Source organism: Scyliorhinus canicula, chromosome 15 (assembly GCF_902713615.1).
Source record: "Scyliorhinus canicula chromosome 15, sScyCan1.1, whole genome shotgun sequence".
NCBI lineage: Eukaryota > Metazoa > Chordata > Chondrichthyes > Carcharhiniformes > Scyliorhinidae > Scyliorhinus > Scyliorhinus canicula.
In genome coordinates this window covers 10,076,455-10,089,562 of record NC_052160.1, presented here as the reverse complement: position 1 = coordinate 10,089,562, position 13,108 = coordinate 10,076,455, and the positions used below count along the sequence as shown (strand labels likewise).

The 13,108-nt window shown below is 51.0% G+C and overlaps 1 protein-coding gene across 2 annotated transcripts in view; it reads right to left on the bottom strand.

The window, feature by feature from the left end:
- The window catches only part of si:dkeyp-72e1.9 (syntaxin-binding protein 4), an 88,047-nt gene that overhangs the window by 6,945 nt on the left and 67,994 nt on the right, over window positions 1-13,108 (bottom strand). For both annotated transcript variants that reach the window (XM_038819783.1, XM_038819784.1), the window contains 5 exons: window positions 9,217-9,282; window positions 8,816-9,007; window positions 7,452-7,568; window positions 4,908-4,957; window positions 1,644-1,765 (listed from right to left, as the gene is read on the bottom strand). In XM_038819783.1, coding sequence (XP_038675711.1) covers window positions 1,644-1,765; window positions 4,908-4,957; window positions 7,452-7,568; window positions 8,816-9,007; window positions 9,217-9,282 — 547 coding nt within the window. The remainder of the gene's footprint in view (window positions 1-1,643; window positions 1,766-4,907; window positions 4,958-7,451; window positions 7,569-8,815; window positions 9,008-9,216; window positions 9,283-13,108) is intronic.

Below are 13,108 nucleotides of genomic sequence, written 5' to 3'. Positions count from 1 at the left end.
TGAGCAGGGAGGAGGTAAAGGAGCAGGTGTTACACCGTCTGAGATTGATTGGAAAGATGCCGTGTAAAGAGGGTGAGGTGTTGGGGGCGATGGAGGAGTGGACCAGGGCATCCCAGAGGGAACGGTCCCTGCAAAATGCTGACAGGGGAAGATGTGTCTGGTGGTGAATCATGCTGGAGTTGGCGGAACCGGCGGAGGATGATTCTTTGAATGCAGAGGCTGGTGGGGTGAAAAGTGAGGACAAGGGGGATCCTATCCTGGTTCTGGGAGGGAGGAGAGAGGCTGAGGGTAGAGGCGCGGGAGATGGGTCGGACATGGTTGAGATGTGAGCGCACAAGGCAATCGTGAAGGTAGCGTGCAGGTTGCCCACAAGCTGTCTCCTTTAAGACACCGCGCACAAAATGTAAAGCTACCACACATGGGAAATGAAATGCTGCACATAATTGTCATGAATGTAGAAATTGCTTTACTTTATGTTTCATACTTGTGGCAGCAATGTTGTTAAAAACCCTGGTTTAAATACATTCAGGCAGTGTATCTGTTAAAGCTGTAATTAAGGAGGCGTAAAAGGTGGGGCCGTGATTCATTCCAATCTCTTACTTGATTACAGATCTGGAATACTGTGTCCGGTTTTGGCCTCATTACTGGAAAAACAAAATACAATTTCAAAAGAAACAGTTCAGAAGAGGGTATCTCAACCCTTTCCTTTGATGAAGGGATGATTTGATGGAAGTTTGAACAGGTTAGGCCTGCACCGATTGGAATTTTGACGTTCGGGAGGTGATCTTATTGAAACTTGGAAGAACCTGAGGGGACCTGACAAGGTGGACACCAGGAGGATGTTCTCACTTGAGGGGGAGACTAGAACCAAAGAACATGGTTCAAGAATTGAGAGGCTTTCCATTTAAGACGGAGATGAGGAGAAATATTTGCTCTCAGATGGTCGTTAGTCTGTGAATCATAGAATCATAGAATTTACAGTGCTGAAGGAGGCTAATCGGCCCATCGAGCCTGCACTGGCCCTTGGCAAGAGCACCCGACCCAAGCCCACACCTCCACCCTATCCCCGTAACCCCACTTAACCTTTTTGGGCATGAAGGGCAATTTAGCATGGCCAATCCACCTAACCCGCACGTCTTTAGACTGTGGGGGGAAACTGGAGCACCCGGAGGAAACCCACGCAGACACGGGGAGAACGTGCAGACTCCGCACAGACAGTGTCCCAAGCCGGGAATCGAACCTGGGACCCTGGAGCTGTGAAGCAACTGTACTAACCACTATGCTACCGTGCTGCTGTTCCTCAGACCGGCGGAGGCTGCACCATCAAATTTATTCAGGGCTGAGTTAGACAGAATTTTGATGGACAAGGGAGTCACGGATTATACGGAGCGGGGGGGGGGGGGGGGGGGGGGGGGGGGGGCGGTGACAGACAGACAGGAAAGTGGAGTTGAGACCACAATCAGTTAAGCCATGATCCTGCTCCTCAGTCCTATGCTACTAGGAAACGAGTTAATACAAACCTCAGGATTTATCGGCAATACCTAAACGCAACGATATCCCCAAAAGATACAATACAAATATGAGACTGGGCTGGAGCTGGGGGTTCTGTCAAACCCGTTCTCAGGGCCTCGGAGTCAGCTTACCGTTTTCAGAGTTTGAGGAGCAGACCCACTCAATCAGCTGTCTGGCTTCAGTGGCAAGGAGCCGTTCCGGTCCTGGGGAGGGCAGGCTGCTTTCTCTCCTGAAGAACTTGGATTTGATCGCCCTGCAGCCGGGTAAAAGGTGCAAAAGGTCAACTCTTGGCAATGTATTTCGGTGCCATTCCTGAAAGATGAAAGTCACACTTCATGGACGCTGGGATTCTGGCGTTAAGGGTGAGTGAAACCATGGGAGAGACCACAAGGACACAGAGGTGCTGCAGAGCGAGTTGACATTATTGATGAAATGAAATGAAAATCGCTTATTGTCACGAGTAGGTTTCAATGAAGTTACTGTGAAAAGCCCCTAGTCGCCACATTCCGGCGCCTGTTCAGGGAGGCTGGTACGGGAATTGAACCGTGCTGCTGGCCTGCTTTAAAAGCCAACGATTTAGCCCAGTGTGCTAAACCAGCCCCTGCTAAACCAGCCCCTTAAAGTACGGGCGGGGACCACAAAAAAAGTTTGCGGTCAAACCTCATTGCAGCTGGACTTATTCGAATACCGGGATCGGGATACTCACGGATACTCCGGACCCGCCGCGAGTGGGAATAGGACATTCGGCGCGCCGTTCGCTGGCGGCGGAATTCTCTCTTCCCGCCTTTTGTCAATGGGACTTCCCACTGGAGCCCCCCCCCAACCAAACCTGTGGGCGGGGCTGCTCTGCCGGCGGGAAAAGAGAATCCCGATAGCTGGAGAATTCCAGCCTCATTCACCAAAGACTTCAACGGAACAGAAACCTCTCCCTGTGCACAAAGCTACCTAGAAGGTGTCCATGTAGGGATACAAATATAAATTTTGTCACGGGTCCGACCTTGTGATGAGTGGATGGTTGTAGAATGTGGGAGTGGAAATGGGAACAGTTTCCCGCTGAGTTGCTAAGGCCTAAGGCCGGTTTATACCGAATGGGCTCAATACCATTTGCAGAATGAACACACTTGACTGGAATTTTCCAGGCGATCCGGTTGGTGGATTCCTGCCGACGGCGAATCCTTGCTGCCGCATTCCTGACGGCGGGGTGGGGAGGTGGTGCGCAGAATGCGGCGGGATCAGAAGGCACCGCTGCCATCCAATAGCGGGCCACCTTTGTCAACGCAAAACGCACCATTGGGGGGGAGGGGGGGCTCACTGGCAACCCGCCCGATAAACACATCGACAGGCGCGTTGCTTAAAGGCATCGGTAATGCTCGGCAGCCGCAGGAGGACGCTAAGGTGGACCATCGGCTCAGCACTGCTGGCTGAAGATGGTTTCAAACACTTCGGCCTTTACCCTAGTCAGGATCTACCCCAATGAGGGGGTGAATTTGTCGGATTCCTTGAAGGCTGCATCCTAGCAGCCAAAATGAAAGTTCCCTCCCAAGCAGTAACCTGAGCATAAATTGTGGTCACCAATGCAGCACGATGATATATCGATAAGTTGGCTAATATTTATCTTACTCAGAGTTCCTAATCAGTGGTTTCAGTCTTAACACTCAAAATGTCAGCTTTATGGAACAAACACACAGTTTCTGTCAGAAAGTTTGTACATAACCTCAGTCCTGACATGGCATGTTCTATTCATAGCACAAGTCTAAATTATAATAGTAACACTTCTTTTGTGTCTTGAAATCAGTAAAGAGATGTGAAAACCATTTCCCTCTGTACAATTCTGCTCATGCGTTAAGATGAATACGATCGATTCCTGTTCGTGTTTCAATGTCTCCCCATCTTTATTCCGCGGTCCTTTTTAAAAATGGGTCAACAAAGTGATCACTGGCTTTGTTTGGGCGGCAAGACCCCACGGGTAAGGAAGGTAATGCTTGAGCGGAATCGGGGAGAGGGCGGGCTGGCGCTGCCAAATTTTAGTACCTATTACTGGGCGGCGAATATAGCCAGGATCAGGAAGTGGGTGGTGGGGGAGGGGTCGGCATGGGAGTGTATGGAGGCGGCCTCATGCAAGGGCACCAGTCTGGGGGCGTTGGTAACTGTGCCTCTGCTGTTCCCACCGGCATGGTAATCCACCAGCCCCGTGGTGGCGGCGGCCCTGAGAGTCTGGGGGCAATGGCCGAGACATGTGGGAGCAGAGGGAGCATCGGTCTGGTCCCCAATCTGTAATAATCACCGGTTTGCCTCGGAAGGTATGGATGGGAGGTTCCGGATATGGCGGAGAGCAGGGATTGAGAGGATGGAGGATATGTTTATAGAGGGGAGCTTTCCGAGTATGAGGGCGCTGGAGGAGAAGTTTGGGTTGGCGAGGGGAAACAAATTCAGGTATCTGCAGGCGCGGGACTTCCTACGTGAACAGGTGTCAACCTTCCCGCTCCTACCGTTAAGGGGTATTCAGGACAGGGTAGTTTCCATAGGGTGGGTGGGAGAAGGGAGCGTCTCGGGACATTTACAAGGAACTTATGGGGTCAGAGGAGACACAGACTGAGGAGCTGAAGCACAAGTAGGAGGAGGAGCTGGGAGGAGAGATAGAGGATGGTCTCTGGGCGGACGCGTTGAGTAGAGTCAACACGTCCGCAACATGTGCCAGGCTCAGCCTGATACAATTCAAGGTCATTCACCGGGCTCACCTGACAGTGGCCCGAATGAGCAGATTCTTTGGGGTGGAAGACAGGTGCGCAAAATGTGTGGGAGGACCAGTGAACCATGTCCACGTGTTCTGGGCATGTCCGAAGCTTAGGGGATTCTGGCAGGGGTTTGCAGATATCATGTCCACGGTGTTAAAAACAAGGGTGGCACTGAGTCCAGAGGTGGCGATTTTCGGGGTGTCGGAAGACCCGGGAATCCAGGAGGAGAAAGAGGCAGACGTTCTGGCCTTTGCTTCCCTGGTAGCCCGGAGATGGATACTATTAGCTTGGAGGGACTCAAAGCCCCCAAAGTCAGAGACCTGGCTATCGGACATGGCGAGCGTTCTCTGTTTGGAGAAAATCAAGTTCGCCCTGAGAGGGTCAATGTTTGGGTTCACCCGGAGGTGGCAACCGCTCATCAACTTCTTCGCGGAAAACTAATCGTCAGCAGAAGGGGGGGGGGGGGGGGGGGGGGTGGTTAGTTTAGCTTAGAGTAGGGGGTTAATAAAGGTGGGACCTGTAAAGGAGGCGGCTTTTGCACTATGTTTATAGTCTCATGTACATTGTTTATTGTTTTGTTGTTCTAAAACCAAAAATACCTCAATAAAATGTTTATTTAAAATAAAAGATTGATTTGGTAGGTTGTTCTTATCTACTCACCCTTGGTCAGGTCCCTGCAAGGTGGCAGATGTTAGAACCTTGTGTACTTTCTGCCGGAGAAGGAAAATAACATTGAATTTGTTGAGAGGGAAGTGTCAATGCTAGAGGGGTAAGGTTTCATAAGACAGGAGCAGAATTAGGCCATTCGGCCCATTGAGTCTGTTCTGCCTTTCAATCATGGCTGATATGTTTCTCATCCCCATTCTCCTGCCTTCTCCCCATTAACCCTTGATCCCCTTATTAATCATAAACCTATCTGAAAGACACTCGGTGAATTGGCCTCCACAGCCTTCAGCGGCAAAGAGTTCCACAGATTCACCACCTTCTGACTGGAGCAATTCCTCCTCATGTCTGTTTTAAAGGATCGTCCCTTCAGTCTGAGGCTGTGTCCTCTGGTTCTAGTTTCTCCTACTAGTGGAAACATCCTCTCCACGTCCACTCTTTCCAGGCCTCTCAGTATCCTGTAGGTTTCTATGAAATCCCCCCTCATCCTTCTAACCTCCAACGTTTACACACCCGGAGTCCTCAACCGCTCCTCATACACTTTCTTACTTTGCTGACACTTATCCCTTGCAAAGTGCGATCCCCTCTCCACTACTTTAAGGTGCATGGATAGCCCCCGTCTCACACACACACACACGCACGCTATATTAGTGCCATTCTTTCTTTTTGCATGATTAGGTCAGCATGTTCTAACTCTGTCCAAAGTTGGATTTCCGTCTCTCAGACTGGTATCTTGTTGGGACTCGGCAGAACCGCCTCAGTTTAAAGGGCCCCTTGAGACCCAGTTTTCACCCCAGATAGGTGGGTGTGAGGACGAGATCAAGTGAGGCCCCGCTGACCCCGGAAGTAGATTCTTGCACAACCTCAGCGGGGGGGGGGGGGGCTGAGAGTGGGAGTCCGATGCGGGGTGCTGCTGTGTGTCACAAGGTGGGCTGGTTAGAAATCCCCCTCAGTTCTCTGGAGCTTCGTTCCAGTTGTGTTTGAAGCTGTAAAACCGTCTAGCCCTCACAACCCCACCCAACCCTAAAACCCATTTCCCCTCCATGCCAACTTATGCCCTCCAATAACATCCCATGCTGCAACATACTCCCCATTCCCCCACCAGAGATACCCATCCTGTGTCTGCCATAGGCAGACCTCAAGAGCCATGTGGAGATGAAAAGTGTAAGTCTCTATCAATTTCGTACAGCACACCTGATTGTGAAAAAACTCTGTTCCATTAAATACTCATTCAAAGCTTTTGAAATTCAAATGGTTGATCTCTTATAAAACAAACAAACTTTTTTTCAGACCCCAAATCGAAAACAGCTGATCCTGAAACAGATGCTTTAAACTCTCAAACAAACTGTGAACTCAGAACACCTTGCTGAGATAATTGTAGCTTTTAATAAAGCCTTCATAAAGGCATAATGGCCCCTAATGTCCTCAGAGTGGCAAACTTTGGTGGATTGACACTCCAGAGAGACTTATCTTTGTTGTAATTCCAGAGCCCTTGTCTCACCCTACCTTCCTCACTCAAGTCAGGTGAGACAGGAGCAGCGAAGTGCACCCCTGGGGTTGGACTGGAGTGTCGGACCGGGCAGGAGGGAGTTTCTGACCAGAAGTGGCTGTTGGGCGAGGCTAGCAAGGGGAGTCACCGGGGACGTGGGGGGTGGGGTGCCCCATTTTGGGCTAGGCCTAGGTTTTAAAAAATAATAGTTACTCTGAAGTTATAAGTGTTTTTCTTTCCTTCTAACTATCAGAGTAACTATGAAGGTAAAACTGGCAGGGCCATCCGAAGTTAGCAATTTAAATCGCTTGAACCAATGGTTCGCAGCCCAGCATAATTGTCCAGGAGAAGTTAGCATCCCTGGACAATTTCTGGGTGAACACTTATGTGGGAACATCCGAGAGGGGCTCCCCAGTGAATCGCTGGAGAACCCCTCAAATGCGACGTTGGGGAACCAGGAAGCTATGACCCAATAATAACCCATAGGAAAATGTCAACAAAGAACTCTATTGAAACTGCATGACCTGAGGGTAATATTCCTTTCTAATCTACATGAGATGGTTTGTCAATCAGTCCAGCAGAGGGTTTTCTTTTAAATAGACTCTCACCGACAGATTCAGAGTATTTTTCTTTTGCTTAAGGAGTAAGGGATCTGATCAAACTTCAGATCACAATACTTAAACAGACCTTCATGGGGGTTTACACCTGTTGCATAAATTAATGAGCCCCCCAGATTGTGGTTCTAAATGTGGGGTTTGAATTCAGCACTCGGTTCAAAAGGCCCCGTTGAGTTGGGGTTTCCCTCCTGTGTGAGTTGCGCCCCATCCCCTTCCCCCTGTTGGTGAAAATTGGATCAGTCAGCAATGGGGGCTGACCTTCAGCCTCTGGGTCCTGCTCTGCCCCACACTGCCCGTGGAGTTGGGACAACTCCGCGAAAATGTGGCTTCTTGTTACGAAGGGGACGTCATGACGTGCAGCGATAGGTCACAATTAGATCCTGCTTCATTCCTCCGAAAAAGGTACTTGCTTCAATGTTTAGACACAAGCCTCACCTCAGCAAAGGAAAATAGCTTCTGGTTTGAGATTTCCAGATGTTTGCACCTCAGCTCAGATGTTTGCAGCTGGCAGCTGGCGATTGACAGTCTTTGCCGCACATCCCGAGTATCTTCCTAAATAAATTAAATATCGCGTCAATGGAACAGGCTGGGACCTGCGATTTCAACCAGAAATCAAATTGAATTATTACCTCAAAGTGTATTTGTGTTTGACCTATTTTTGTTTGACCTCATTTGACAAAAGAATATGCACTTGTTGAATAAACCTGCCTCTGACTCGGGAAAATAAGGAATGTTAATATTTTTGAGGCGGAATTAAACGATAGTCAAGCAGATGTCAGATTTATTTTGCGCTGACAGCCTAGATGGTTTGTGGATGTTCTTCTGGGTAAGCAGCCCATCACCTGCATGTAATTTATACCTCTCACCCAGGCAATCTTTATTCAGTAGCATCAGTCGGTAGCTCAGTCGGTACAGCATGGGACTCTTACCCCCAGGGTCGTGGGTTTGGGCCCCACGTTGGGCGCTTCAACTTGGGGGCGACACGGTAGCACAGTGGTTAGCACTGTTGCCTCACAGCTCCAGGGTCCCAGGTTCAATTCCCGGCTTGGGTCACTGTCTGTGCGGAGTCTGCACGTGCTCCCCGTGTCTGCGTGGGTTTCCTCCCACAAGTCCCGAAAGACATCCTTGTTAGGTGGATTGGCCGTGCTAAATTAGTGTCCAAAAAGGTTAGATGGGTTACTGGGTTATCGGTTTAGGGTGGAGGTGTGGGCTTAAGTAGGATGCTCTTTCCAAGGGCCGGTGCAAACTCGATGGGCTGAATGGCCTCGTTCCACACTGTAAGAAACTGGGAGCTGCCTCAGGGAATAGTCAGGTACAGGATCACGGCATTCCAAGCTCACCCATGGCGCTTGCTAAGGTACGTTGAATACCATTTAAAGATCATGTTGGTTTGACTTCAGACCCAGTGAGGCCTTGTAGCTTCAGGGGGAAGTACTGCATCATTGCCGGAGAACCAGAGCAATACTCTGGGGGGCCAGGGTCTGAATCCCACCACAGCAGATGTTGGAGTTTGAATTCAAGTGATAATCAGGAATTAAAATGATCGTAAAACGATTGTTGTAAAAACCCATCTGGTTCATTGATGTCCTTTAGGGAAGGAAATCTGCCCACCGTACCCAGTCTGGCCTACATGTGGCTCTAGATTGCAGCAATGTTGTTGACTCTTAAATGGTCGGACAAGCCACCCAAGTTCAAGGGCAATTAGGGATGGGCAACAAATGCAGGCCCAGAGAATATAAAAAAGAATTGAACAAAGTCCCCTATTTAAATCACCTCACAGCATTCCGGACACAACTCACCTTTGTGAGCTCTTCGGAATTACTTTGTGTCTTCCCTGCCAGCTCAGTTTTGAGATCCGTGATTTCAGCTTCCAGAAGACGCACGACCTCCTCATAGTCCTGCTCAGCACTGTGAGCCCGGTGCTGAGCTGCACTGGCCAAATGCAGCTTGGCCTGCAACGTCCTGTTTTCTGCGAGGGCGGCGGTGGCTTTCTGCAGGGGTTAGAAGCAGAGATTGCTGGGTTGATATTGAAGCTGAGCAGACAGGGGAGATTGCCATCTTTATCGCTTGGGCATCGCTCACCTCGCGGGCAGAGCGCAGACAAGAAAAACTGGGTAAAAAGCTTTGAATTCCCCCAATGCTCGGGGGTGGGGAGGGGGAGCTCAATGTTCCATTGTCCACAGCGGGAGACCTCACTCACCTGAGTGACCTGTTGAAACTCCTCTTCCTGTGTTTTCTTATTCTTCTCCATCTCCTTGACAAGAGCCTTGTGATTGCAAAAACAAAAAGGGATTTATGGGATTGAGGTTTCAATCTTTTGACCGTGATTCTGAAATAACTAGCTACAGATTTATTAACAAACATATTGGGTGTCCTTTGAACATATAGGCCACACCAGACAAGGGTGGCCTGTCACATGCTAGTGGCAGCTAAGAGTGAGAGAGATTCCCTGTCAGGCCGTGTGAGGGAAAGAAAGATCCCGAGTATCCTCCGAAATAAATTCAATATTCAATGGAACAGGCTGGGACCTGCGATTTCAACCAGAAATCAAATTGAATTATTACCTCAAAGTGAAACTATTTTTGTTTGACCTCATTTGACAAAAGAATATGCACTTGTTGAATAAACCGATGACGTGGGAAAATTAGGAATGTTAATATTTTTGAGGCGGAATTAAACGATAGTCAAGCAGATGTCAGATTTATTTTGCGCTGTCAGCCTAGATGGTTTGTGGATGTTCTTCTGGGTAAGCAGCCCATCATCTGCATGTAATTTATACCTCTCACCCAGGCAATCTTTATTCAGTAGCATCAGTCGGTAGCTCAGTCGGTACAGCACGGGACTCTTACCCCCAGGGTCGTGGGTTTGGGCCCTATGTTGGCCGCTTCAACTTGGGGCGACACGGTAGCACAGTGGTTAGCACTGTTGCTTCAGAGCTCCAGGGTCCCAGGTTCGATTCCCGGCTTGGGTCACTGTCTGTGCGGAGTCTGCACGTTCTCCCCGTGTCTGCGTGGGTTTCCTCCGGGAGCTCCGGTTTCCTCCCACAAGTCCCGAAATTGGTTGGACAACCGTGTGGACCAGATTGGTGGCAACAGTATGGTTTGGGAGGTCTCGAGGGCACGATGGGCCCTATAAAATGGCAAGCTCTTACATATTTTTCCTGATTCTGAGTTATTAGTTGTAACAGATAGTGAATAAAATGGGGCACAGCAGCATCATTGTTATTTTGCCAAACTGGACTGGACTGATGGTCCAATGATGTGATTCCAATCTCACCACGGTCCCTGGAGAATTTGAATTCAATCAATTAAAAATGAGCAACTAAAAGCTAGTATCAGTAATGATCACAAAATTGTTGTAAAAATTCACTCAAGCTCTTGAGGGAGAAATCCGCCATCTTTATCTGGTCTGACCTTTCTGTGACCCCAGAGTGATGGCAATGTGGTTGACTCTTAACTACTCGAGCAAGTTGAATGCAAGAAGATCATTCAACACCATCTCGCAACAGAAATTAGGGCTGGACAGAAACTGCTGACCTTATCAGTGATGCCACAAAACGTTCTAATTAATAAATAGCAGCTTTAATTGACATTGTTTTGTTTATTTCCCCATAGACCCTTTGTGGTGGCTTGAGGTAATATCAGGTAGAGGACAGTAAGGAAGAACAAAGGTTTTACTGGCAACTAACAAGGGTAACTTATAAACAGATACAGAGTCTCTCTACAGAGGTCTTCACACTCTGGCTCCTAGGTTCGCTCTGACCAGGATCCTCGCTCCCCGGGCCCTCACTCTTTCCTCGTTGGTTGTGGTTCACGGTTCCCACACGATAGGCCCCAGTCACATGGACCACAAGGGCACCCCCCCCTTAAAGGGAACACACTACCACATCCTGAGTCACACTAGGCCCCACATTCGAGGTCATTGTATGTTTTTTAGGCCTTGTAAACTAATAGGAAGCGCAATGATATTTGTGACATTATAAAAAATTTGAAGTACTTAAGAGATCGCCAAGGATATTAAAATATGTTAACTCAGCGTACTGGGTGGGATTCTCCCCTAATGGGCTAAGTGTTGACGCCGTCGTAAACGCCAGAGCGTTTTACCGCGGCGCCATCTGACCGCTAGGAGCAGCGTTCCTGTGCCGCACAGGGGGCCAGCATTGCCCTGGAGCGCTTCACGCAGCTCCAGCTGCCAATAAGGGTGCCAGCACGGCCGGCACTGGTCCGTGCATGTGTGCAACAGCCGGCACGGGTCCGCACATGCGCGCTGTGGCCGGCGCGGGTCCGCACATGCACGCTGTGGCCGGCGCGGGTCCACACATGCACGCTGTGGCCGGCGCGGGTCCACACATGCGCGCTGTGGCCAGCGCGGGTCCACACATGCGCGCTGTGGCCAGCGCGGGTCCACACATGCACGCTGTGGCCGGCGCGGGTCCACACATGCCGTCTCCGCGCCGGCCCCCACGCAACAACGATTGGGACTTACCAATCGGCCGGCGGGCTGTTCCTCCGCACCCGGCCCCTGTAGGGCTCCTACAGGGGCCGGGTGCGGAGGAACAGCCCGCCGGCCGATTGGTAAGTCCCAATCGCGGGCCTGGCCACCGTGGAGCCCCCCCCGGAGTCGGATCCACCCTCCTTCCCGTACCAGCCTCCCCAAACAGGCGCCGGAATGTGGCAACTATGGGCTTTTCACAGTAACTTCATTGGAAGCCTATTTGTGACATAAGCGATTTTCATTTCATTTTTTTACTTCCTCCCCCACCAGGACAGCCCCCGCAGACAGAATGGCGAGGTCCCGCCGAGTAGGACAACATGTGACCGACGCCAGCGGGACTCGGCGGGCATTCGGCCCATCGAGCGCGGAGAATCGCCGGGGGTCCGCGGTGAGCGGCCCCCGACCGGCGCCGTGGCGACCGCGAATGTGCCATTGCCGCCGATTCTGCGGCCGCCTCTCTATGATCTATGTACCGCCTCCCAAGATGCAAATGTACTTTATTGAGGATCCAATTTGTCAAAAGTTACATTTTTTATAAGCTCTCAGGGAAGAATAGTGAAATTCCTGAAGCAGCATCATTATCCTCCTCGTCCCGGGGGGCTGCAACAATGTCCCTCATCGGGACCTGCCTTCTGCTGTGGATGTAAGCTCCATCTCTTCCAATTCTGTCACCACTGCCCCATGCCATGCTGTTATTGGCTTGCCCAGTTTGCCTATCCCGGCTGGTGCCTATCTTAGAGCAACCTTCGGTACCCGTTCCTTTTTTTTTCCAATTAAGGGGCAATTTAGTGTGACCAATCCACCTACCCTGCACATCTTTGGGTTGTGGGGGTGAAACCCACGCGGACACAGGGGGTGGGATTCTCCGAGCCTCCGTGCCAAAATCACCATCGGCACCGGGGCGGAGAATGGGCGTCAAACCCGAGATCGGGTCCAACGCCGCTCGGGGCCGGTCGGGGTCCATTAAAAGAGGCACCCGCGGCGATTCAGCGAATGCAGCTGGCCGAGTTCCCGAAGGCGTGGTTCTCTCATGGTTCCAACCGTCGGGAATTCGGCCAGCGGCTGCGGACTCAGTCCACGGCCGCCCTGGTAGGGGGGGGGGGCGGGGTGGATCATCCACTGGGGGTGGGGGGGTCCTCTTGGATGGCCAGGCTACTGATCGGGGGCCACCGATCTGCGCACGCGTGCAATCTGGGGGGAGGGGGGAGGCTATGTTTTCGGTGCCAGTCCGTGGTCGGCCATGTTGTGCAGGGCGGCCAACACAGGCTGCCGCCATGCGCACGTGCGGACCCACGAATGGAAATGCAGGGCCCCGTATCCACAGCCAGGGCTGCGAGGTGCACTCCGGGGTCCTGCAGGCCCCCTGCAAATCGGAGAATCACCCTGCACTCACTCCAGGTAAGTCCAGAGTGATTCGTGCGCGTTTTTCCACGGGCGAGGGGACATAGCCCCATTATTAGAGAATCCCGCCCAGGGAAAATGTGCAAACTTCACACGGACAGTGACCCGGGGCCGGGATCAAACTCAGCTCATCGCCATTGTGAGGCAGCAGTGCTAACCACTGCGCCACCGTGCTGACCTTTTGGGATTCATTCCTG